The 11,254-nt window shown below is 37.1% G+C and overlaps 1 protein-coding gene across 1 annotated transcript; it reads right to left on the minus strand.

Moving 5' to 3' along the window:
• Window positions 1-1,053: 1,053 nt before the first annotated feature.
• LOC103717303 (large ribosomal subunit protein uL23) lies at window positions 1,054-6,021 on the minus strand. The gene is made up of 4 exons (XM_008805631.5): window positions 5,918-6,021; window positions 4,273-4,326; window positions 1,433-1,796; window positions 1,054-1,322 (listed from the first exon to the last, which is right to left on the minus strand). Exons 2-4 carry the CDS (start codon window positions 4,289-4,291, stop codon window positions 1,238-1,240), a joined length of 468 nt encoding a protein of 155 aa, XP_008803853.1. The 5' UTR covers window positions 4,292-4,326; window positions 5,918-6,021; the 3' UTR covers window positions 1,054-1,237.
• Between the last annotated feature and the right edge of the window lie 5,233 nt (window positions 6,022-11,254).

Raw genomic sequence — 11,254 nt, forward strand, 5'->3', positions numbered from 1 at the left:
TGAACACTGCAAGCAGTTTTGCCCACCAACTGAGTGACCGTGGTCCACGAACAATTATTACATTATCCACAATTGAGAACAATGAATCCAAATTCAACTACTAAAAAGTTCCAGGCCAACAAGCTCCATTCCTACTAAAATAACAAGTGCAGCACACCTCAAACCATTTACAATAAGAAAACTTGAAGGCGTCCACGTAGGAAATCAAACTGCTGCATCATTGAAAGCACTTCGAAAAGCTGTTGAATGCACTTCAAACATCTGAACACTCCATTATGCAACCATTCTTTTTTTATTATTATTGAGAAGGAATGGATGGAAAGGAAGAGTTCCAACTCCCAAAGTGGCATAGGCACATTAAACCTTAGAAGGAAACCCCACCAGGAGCAAACAAGACCGCAGAACAAAGCCAAACTGAAGAGTAAAGACTGGAATGAAATCAAATCCACCTTCGAGGCAACTTCCTCATCTATCCCTTTCCAACCTACACTTCCATTAGCAGTGGCCACGGGGAGCCACGTGAGCATCACAACCACAGGCCCCACCAAGAAACAATAGCAGAGCAACACATCTCAAATTCAGTTCACCATAAGATTCCTGGGCAAAGCAGGTCTAAAAAGTCCACAAGGAAAGCAAACATCTAGCATCTATCTGCTTAATATTCGTTCAAAACCACCAAGGATGCTAACCAATCCACACGCGTGATTTCGTAGCAAAATATCTTACAGAAGATTATGCCAAAGGCATGACCAAGTCAAGCAGCTGCACCACCATTAGGATGCAAGGAAAAGCACAAGCAATAGACACCACGAAATCCAAAGTTCCATGGTGTCAGCATGTTGGAAGGATACTTGAGTCCAAAACTAACTTCTGATCCAACAAAAAAAAAATAAAAAAGCACCGCCACGCATTGGAAGCAAAAAGAACCTTTTATGTAAGGGTTTAAACTCGAGCCCAAACACAAGGAGACACGCTGACCTAAGCCACTGAAATGCCTCACAGGGGGGGAATAGTGGGGAAAAGACTTCAATAATACTGGTGCCAAAAAAGGGATTGAAAGTTAGAAAACTAGTTACTCTAGAATCCTCCTTACAAGTTTGTTTTCAAAATGTTCAAAACAACAAGCAATTCAAGTAACGCAAACAAAACTGATGATTTCAAGTCCAACATTGCAAAAACTAATACAAAATGTAAAGCTGAAATAAAAACCCATCTAGTTAACAGCTGAATCTCAGGCTTAAATGATACCAATCTTGTTTGCAACATCCAGCGCATCATAATCTGGTGTCAATCTCACGTAGGCCTTCTTCGTCCCATCAGGCCTGTTTCAGATTAAAGAACATCAGAAGGGCCATCATTAACTAATTCACAAACCGTTTAGCATGAAAATATGTATAGACAGGCAGCATGAAGAACATAGAAGCCTACTCACCTGATCAGGGTATTAACTTTCTTTGCCTGAATGTCATACATCTTCTTTACAGCAGCCTTAATCTTTTTCTTGTCTGCACGGATATCAACAATGAAAACAAGCGTGTTGTTGTCTTCAATCTTCTTCATGGCAGATTCAGTGGTGAGGGGATACTTGAGAATTTGATAGTGGTCTAGCTTGTTTCTGGGAGGGGCACTGATTCTGGGGTACTTTGGATTTCTCTCCTTCTTCAATGTCTTAGGACGATGAAAAGTTACAGAAGTACGTATCTTTTTGGCCTTCCTTTTCAGGGATGAAGCCCCAGACTTCACAGCCTTGGCAACCTTCAGAGCCTGAGCTTTGCCATCAGGCTTCTTTGCAGCAGCTGTGAAAAGATAATTGCAGTTGTGCAAAAAGAGAAAATCATATGCTTGAAACTTGATTATACTTGCAACAGAGGTTTAAATGATAGAAACTGCAACTAACAAAGGTACAAAGATACAAGCTAATGATGATTTCCAATAACAATTTTCATGAGGCTTGCAACCCTACTGTACCAGAGTGAGAAATTTACAGAACCTGGCTCCACTGTTTTTCAATTTCCAAGCGAGATTGCAAATTTTACTAAATATACTCTATCAAGTCAGAACATTAAGTCTTCAAGTCAGATGGAAATCAAATAGGTGAAATAATTTTCTTGCGTCCTTTTAGAATGAAGAGATGACAATACAAAATGAAGTTGGTTAGATTTTCAATCAAGGAACTCCCTCCCCGCTCCCTGTCTCCAGTGCATTGCTTTATAAACTTATAATAATGCTGTAACCAAGTTAAGACATGATTTTATAGCAATGCTCTTAACAGGAAGAAAAATCAATCAAGTGGATGATGTTAGCTCATAAAATCTGCATCAAAGAAATTCTCCAAAGCTCCTTCTCAAAAATATGCAAGAAAATATTGACTTTGCAGATAAAGTAGCTTTTTCATCCTTGCCTAAAGGAACTACCCGATCAAATTAAAGTATAGGGAAAATTAAAAATAAAGAAATAGTAAATGATGTTGGAGCAATACAGTTGCTTTAAGAACTCCTTTGCAATCTTTTTGACAATTCAATTAAGCCGCATACTGTTTTTTTTTCTTTTTGTTCCTTGAGCCATCTATTGTCAAACTCTTCTTTTAAAAAACTGGGGTCAGGTCTTCAACACATTTGTAATAATTGTGTAAAATAGAAAACATATTTAACACTAAAAAAGATGACAATGGGTGCAATAAACATGCATATGATATTTCTTGCCAATTATAAGAATAAATATTAACATCTATTACCATCCTGGATTCCACGTAAACAAATATGGGTGTTACTATTAGCCTCCCTCAGAGTTCATACAGGATATGATGACTATATATGATTGTAAATTTAAAACCAATATCGACATTCAAGGAACAAATTTTAATAAAAATGTAGAAAACAGATAGCATGCAATATGTGAACATTTATTACAATTTGAGCCCATAAAATAGCCCACAGAAGAAAACACAGAGAGAAAAACAGAGTTGACCTAAGTCAAAGTAATCAACCTCTTTAATGACAAAGTTTTATGTTTCAAAAACCTTAATCAACAAAATTCAATTCAGGTAGATGGGACAAGCTACATGAATCTGGTTATACTTCGTCAAAATTTGAAAACAAGTATAATTGCCATTTCAATCAATGTCAACCGTTTTGAATTGTTCTCCATTTCTAGCCAACCCAAGTTAGGCAAGAGAGACACCTCGAACAAAAACTAGAAGCCCGGTCTTCAAGTAATAAGGAAATCTAGAGACAGCAAAAGAATAACTGCAGGTATAAAATTATTCCATGTATTTTAAAATCTCTTTAAAATCAAGATATTCTACTTGGAATGCCAAAAAATTCTACAAGTATCAAAACTAAATGTGTCTCACTTCCATAGCCAGGTAGAAACATTTTGGTATGTACACAAAAGAACAGTAACACAAGTCCATGATCCAAATGTTTAGAAACTAATTCTCACTTAGAGTAGTCATGAACCTACGCCTTCCAATCTATACACGAAAATAACCTTGACTGAGTTCAATATATTGCAGAGTTGACAGTAGACATTAACTAAATAGGCTTATCTCATCCGCATAGAGTCCGCTTGGAGAACTAAAGTGGCATTAACATTTGTTAAAATTTTCAATGACAGGGAATCAGCACATTATTCCGCATCAGCCCCTATATATAAGTTAAAAATACCCATCAGCCTCTGAATATAATTTAAAAATTATCTAGCCAAGGCACTTAGGACAATAACAGGTACTGCTCAAACAAACCTCCAATATTAGTTGTCAAGAACCAAAAGATACCTGAAAAGGAAGAGTCCTACATATCACCAAGGCACCCCACTAATAGAATTCCTTGGTACAACAAATACCCAACTCAATTTGAAATAACTAGGTTCTTCAAGGTAGTTTTTTGACAAATGGGTAAAAGTTATTTGATGTTTGGCAATTTTTATTACAGACATTGCGGACAGTCCACAAATTATACTGACACAAATTTTGTCATATAACGATATTTTACTCAGCATGCATCTATTTTTCCTTTATATTATAATTCTCAGTTACATAATTTTATTTCTATATTATCCCCATGGTCCCCACTTTTTGATTTTTGTTTTAATAAACTGAACAGAATCCTTACCTTTGAAATATCTTATGCGACGCAACTACACAATTATAAAATAGGCAAACAACAGCAACAATTAAAGAACAAATGCAGTAGGGGCAGCTATAAGTAACATGGCTAAAATAACCTGTGCAGCAACACATATGTGCATTATCTGATTTGTTTTATATCATACCTTTAACTGGTGGGGCCATTTAGTAATGCAGAATAGCTTCAGTAAGTGAACTGACTGCACATAACAAAGCAAATGAACATCAGCAATATGATATAGACAATTCAAAAAACTCCGGGATGGCTAGATCTGATAGTTATAAACTTTACCCAAAACATTTGTTCCCAGGAAAAATTAAACATGCATAAAACATTGCTAGCTTTCACTAACAGTTAGAGAGAAAAGAGTATGACAATAAATACAACCATTCAGTATTTACTCATTTATATCCAGCACAATCAAATTGGTTCATAGCCATTTTAAAAAAAACAGATTGGCAAACAAGAGGTACTTGTGGAAGTAAGGCAGAAGCATTCTCTCAGAAGTTCTGAACATTAGTATCACCTACCTAGCTGTGGTAAGACAGACAGCTTGCTTTCAATAAAGAAAGCCCCATACAACAATATTTATGCATTGTAAATATCTGGCTAAGGATCCAGCAAGCCATAAATGCAAAAGACTCCTTCAGACATAAAAATGCCCAATAATACCAATAAGCACGAATGCCAAGAATAAATTTGTTGCAAGCACCCAATTAACATATGCTAATTTCATGAATCCGCGAAAATGGTAATTAGAAATAGGAGGTCAGCCTTGTGGATGGGAGAGGGCCGCATAACCAACCATTCCCCAAGCAAGGTTTGATTCCCTATAAGGGGTGAGCTAGGCGACTTAAAAAAGGCATTCCAATGCACGAAGCTCCCATTGCAAGGTCTGAGAAGGGTTAAATGTACACAACCTTCTACCAATGCTCGGTGAGGCTGTTTTCTTGTTTCAAACCCATAACAACCAAGTCACAATGGGAAAACCTTGCTGTTGCATTACAGCCCACTCTCAGGTAGGCGACTAAGCCTCAACTAAGCCTAATCCAGCTTAGATGGCAACTATTATGGAGTACACAGCTGGGCATGGAGCAAAAAAATATGAGTCCCAAGCATGCAGCGAGGTAATTAGTTAGCTCACCTGCCATACAAACAGACATGCAGACAGGTGCACTGCTGCAGCCAGAGTATCAAAAACTTTCAAAACCCCCTTTCAACCATTAAGAAGACAATTAGCAAGGAGAAACTTGTAACATATAATTCACTTCAATGGAAGTCTAACAGCTGCACGTATATCAAGAATATTGCTTCAGATCCTAATCCATAAATATTATCCCTTTGAGAACGCATTTAGCTTAGACAGCAAACAGCATACATTAAAATCCATTTCATAATATTTCCCACTAACAGTTCTATTTTTTAGTTATTAAAAAAAGTTAGAAAACAACTTACTCCAACATCTATGGAGGAATACGAGTACACCTCTAAAGGCGTTGCTATTAAATCTCACTACTAAATTACAGCAAAATTACTGACATTATAAACTGAATTAGATTCTTCAAAGATCTCAACAACATAAAGACAATATACATCACCAAGAATCACGCCATTTCAAAGGGATAGCAACGGGAGCTAACAGTGAAACAAGACTCGAACACGTCTTATCGGAAACTAAAGGCATCAATCGACAAAGGAGAGAAACCGCTTTAAACGGAAAACCCTGGAGATCGAGATCTAGGGTTTTGAAATCGAAGAAGAGAAAGGGTGAGGATCGGGAGGGCACTCACCGTTACCGAGGAGTCCTTTCTGCGGCTCCTTCGCTCACGCGGCCGCGCAGCCAACAAAACCTAAGCTCTAGAGCGGGGAGGAGATGGAGGGCACATCGGAAGTGTATCTATACCGTCTCGCGGGAGGATCTGGACCGTCTATTTTAGAAATGGAGTGCTATGATCCGGTTGGTTCCTGATACCACATTGTTGATCGATTGGACGGGTCTGATCATAGAATTGATGGCATTTGGGTCCGACCAGAAACATCCGTGTCGACTCGAATTGCGACTATGTGCTGGATTTGGGCTTAATCGGCGACTAATATCTTGGGCTCATGATGGGCCCAAAATAACAACTCAGCAAGCATAGTCCAAAACTGCCTGTTTAGAGTTCTACGACTACAAGTAAAATACTCCCAAAGTTACAATTTACATTGAATCAAAACAAAAACAAAAATGGGTTGAATTGTTTTGAGAAAAATATTATTAAATACAAGTAGAAAATATATATTATGTAATACCAACTAGGGTATTGACTATTTTAGAATAAAGAATTAAATATGAAATTCGAATGAAGGCTTCGGATAAATAAATCAATATTATAAATTTGAAAGCTCTGAATGTTAACTAAATAAGTAACCAGATTGACAGAAAAATTCAACACATTGAAAAGGAAATAAATCAAACCATGACAATATACAACGACCTATAACAGAAGAATTGCTTGCTGACTAGATTAGACTACTCCAACATCGTCGATCTTAGCCTTTGTTGTGGGATTGAAACCAATTCCATTTTGGATTCTACTGTGGATTAGATGTGGGTTGGTCTCAGGAAACTAGGAGTCATTAAAGGATCCAAGTATGTGAACTGAACCAAGTTTAAATTTAACTAAAAGAAGCTTGCATAAAGGAAAAAGGACCAGCACTAAATTCTTATTTTGATTGCCATAAAAAAAAAAAAAATCGTGTTTTGAGTCTTGCATAATTTTGCTTTGAAAATATCTGAACGATATACGTGCCAACTTTACAGCACTTAACTATGTCTTGTTTTTACTATTGCATTGAGAGTTACTTCATGCATTACTAAATGCAAAATAGATAGAAAACTTGTTTCTGTCTTTTGTTGAATCTCTTTTACGACTCGATAGATAATTTTATAAGATCGATTAGGAGAAATTGAATCAAATTTTACCATTTTTACTTCTACAGTACTACGACATGGCATGATTAGAAAAGAGATTCAAGAATCAGTTTCTTTTTATAATGACTAAAAATGAATTACTTATATTGACTTTTTGACCCCATATTGTAGGATAAATCTTGAAAAATAATTGCATAAAATACTATTACTTTTCCATTGACTAACTTTTATACCAATTAGTCATTACCCGACAATTATATGCTTGAGAGGGGCCCATGATTGAAAAAAACTTCACCTAGTGGACTGGGTCTTAACGAACTAGTCAACATGAGCTTTTTATTAAAATCGAATCTGCGGATGGACCAATCATTAACTTCTCTTATAAAAAAATCAGGACATGGTTATATGCCATCCGAATTATTGTTGGATAAACTAATCTTTCAGATGAAAGGGATGGGAATGCCAAGATAAATTTTGAGAAAGCTAGCTGTCATCTGGTCGATGCAAAGACCGCAATCCAAAGAAAAAGGAAGACATAATTTTCCTGGGGAGGTGATTTTTCTTATCTCATTTTTTTGGAGTCTCACTATCTTTAGATGCATCAATTGAAATGATTCTTCCCTTCCGCCATTAACTCATTCCTAGTTGTAACCTTATATGAAAAAAATATTTACAAGAAAAAAAAACTTATATGAAAAAAAAATCCCTTCCACCAACATCCAAACAGCCTCTTAGTAGACTTGAAAGATATCTGGATTTTAATTTATCCTACAAGCTCATTTTAATTTTGTTTTTTTCTGGGTGTTCATTTTAGTGTGTGGAAAATATAATCCAAATACCCTTTATCTTTTATATTTCTCAATGACAGGCTTGATGGTAATTCTTTTGGGCTGTTTTAAATGCTGAAAAAACCATGTTTAATTATGTTAAAGTAGTAGTGCTTTGTGCCAGAAGGCAGTCTGCTCCCTAGTGACAACGAGTTATGTTGAGTCCAATATTTAGTTAGGAAGGCTCTAACATGGAGAAGTGGATCCTCGGACAAGCTTATCCGCTTAATGAAATCATAAATAGCTGAAAAAAAATATTTTGAGAAGTTGTGCAATCTAACCATCACAGCTGGTGTTCATCAGCTTAGCGATATGGACGGATACGAAGAAGAACTCAGGCAGCAAAAATGCAAAAGTGTTTAATAAAGATTGCCAAATGAGAAATTCTGATACATCCAAAAACACACATCATAAATTAATCACCTTGTATAAAAGAAATTAGCATCCCAGTTTGATGGGATTTTGATCTTTGCCTCCTTTATTCCTCACTTCTATGTCCATCTTATCATATAAGCTTCTTTGAATTGAGCTTCCACTAATCATTCAGGGACATGAACGGCTGAACACCCTTTGAGCATCTCTGACTTGAAGTCAGATGCTTCATTCTTATTACTGCCGGAGTTTACGCTTCCATAAAACTTGGCCGCTCATTTGATGCTTGGAGACTGAAATGTCAAACCTATTGTCAGTTGTTGAAATGTCAACACTTTATTCTCCTTGTTTTGCGAAAGCATCGACGATTCCAAAGGTATTAAAGTAGACTTCTATTCTGTGAATAAAGAAATTCCTAGGTTACTAACCACATGTTTAAGCTGGATTAATTCCAGGGGACAAGAACTGGATGCATATGCTAGGGTTATCTTTCAGATGAGGCCAGATCCAATGAAAGATTGAAACAAAATCCCAAATCTTGTCTTTAGACTAGAGTAAATGAACTTGGTAGGCGAGATTGAGATCTATAGAATCTCGAGGTAGACAGATGTATTTTTCTCCCTTTGACTATCTATCCTAATATGTATATATTGAAGTGGTGTATAACAGTAAAAGAGTACTATGTATGTAGCCCAACACCTCCTTGTACTAGTTCCCTCTACCATCTATGAGAATTGAAATTATTTTTGATGTTTTGCTTTGATACATGGATCAAAAAAGAATAATGCATTCTAGCTAGAAGGATTGGGGTAGGTCAATGCATGCATGGGTAGTGTCTCCACATGCATCCACTGCCTTATGCATGCATGAATTAATCATTATATAAGTTGTTTTTACAAGAGTGCACCACCAAGCACCAATATATCCTGTAGGAAACTGAAAATAAAGTGGTATTCAAGGCAGTTCTTAAACATATGATCTCACTATTTTGCATGCATGTTTTAGTTTCCAAGTGATGAAGATAACCTAGAAAGAAAGATTCAATTACATGGGCAACTGCAAAATCTTCAAAGCTAAAGAGATATTTTCTTTGTTTTTTCATTTCTTATTTGAATGTAAGGATGAAAAAGATCCATTACCTAATTCATCAAGAATATAAGGAAACATTTGAGATCAAAAGAAGAAAAAAAATGCATGACACATTGCTTCTCCAATCAAGAATTTTCATCTCGATCAAGAATATGTCCCAATACATGTAAAAATAAATTAAGATAAACCAATAAAATTACTGAGATAGCTGTTATATTGAGATTTAAACGAATATTACTAATATTTGTCAATCAACCTGCAAGCATGGCAAATGCCTCGTATTGGCAATTGAAAATTGCAATCTGATCTTTAGAACAAAGCAAGCCTCTTCCTATATTTATTTTAAATCAATATCGTAGATCCTTGCAAAAAAAAAAATCCTACATAGCATTTATTATATGATCGTGGCCAGTCGTTTCTGTAGATTTTATTTACCAAGTAATCCATCTTGATGCACTATTATTGGCACGAGCGGCTGTGATTTGTGCAGCCATGTGATAAACGCTGGATAAAAGTCCTCGTTCGTCGGATCATGATTCTTCATCCGGCCAACCATAGACGGATACGTGGCTGCCACCCATCCCGCCCCTGGTCTCACACGACGACTAACAATGTCACGCAAATCCTCGCAACCGTTCTCTTTATACTTACAACCTTCCCATGTCCAGTGGTCCCCACGTTATTTTATTCCAAAATGGAGGCTGTCAAGTCCCAACTTGTCAAACCTTGTTTCCCCACGCCATCCGTACAATATATTTTGTTTAGATCTTGTGGGTCCCGGTACTGGACCCACCCGGTCTGACAAGGGTTCAGCCAGACCGCCGAAAGTTCTCCATGTAGACCGGAACAGAGTCCTGCCAGACCGGACAACCGACCGCATATCCTGGCCCCGCCTGGCGCCAGCGAAGAAGATCTCCCCCCGTATCTTTCCACCAAACCGGTTGCGCTTTTCCCACTCGGCCGGCGGCCCTCTTGCTTTATTGTGTTTTTCCATTTACTTTTCTTTAAGGGAAAAAGAATGTCCAGCTTTTCAGAATATCTTCCCCCTCTTGCTCACCTGCGATCTTGGCAGCGGTCAAAATTCCCTTCCGTGGCTATTTATTCCCACTACTTTTTAATATTTTTATTAAAAATAAATAATAATATCACGGAAGGAAGCTAATAATTTTGATCACCTCTTATCTTACAATAAGAATTTTATATTTTTTCTGAATTACATTAAAATGTAGTAATCAAACATAAATTTATTTTTATAAAAAAAATCATTAGTAAAATAATAATAAATAATTTTATATTTATATTTTGAGAGCTCAATGGATCAAGTTAGCTCGTCCTCTAAATCATCCGAGTCAACTTCAAGCTGGCAGGCAAACAGCTCCCATGTTCTACTGCCTTTAATTAATTTATAATATAGAGGGTGATTTAATTTTCTCATTGGGAGGGTTGGAACATGGAGGTGAGAGGGACGGAGATCTCCCTTGGTAATGACCCAAGATCTTCTTCACCTTCCCTTCCTACCGCTTCGTTTCTTAAATTAGATCGGATCCCGCCCGATGTCCCTCCATCCGATATATTTAATTCGGAAAGGGTACAATATCTAGATGGATACGATGACGCAATAATACCAAGGCGGGACAGGGATTGGTATCGATGCCCGAAGGTCAGTCATGCCGTGGACTTCTCCCCTCCCTCTCTAAACCGGCAATTTATGATGGGTTCGGGTTGTATCTTTCGCGCGAAAGAATGATTAATCTTTTTTAGCAATATGCACCGTCGGATCGAGTTCCGTACAGTTTTGCACATATCGTAAAGCGTCTATTGTCTGATTCAACGGTGGATTCGTGCGAAGGATGGTGAATCCTTCTTTGGCGCGAAAGATACAACTCCTGTCCATTTATAACCCGTATCTCGGGCTCCCCCTTTCC

Source organism: Phoenix dactylifera, chromosome 16 (genome assembly GCF_051530095.1).
Source record: "Phoenix dactylifera cultivar Ajwa chromosome 16, Ajwa_hap1_PhDact_Kaust_v1.1, whole genome shotgun sequence".
Lineage (NCBI taxonomy): Eukaryota > Viridiplantae > Streptophyta > Magnoliopsida > Arecales > Arecaceae > Phoenix > Phoenix dactylifera.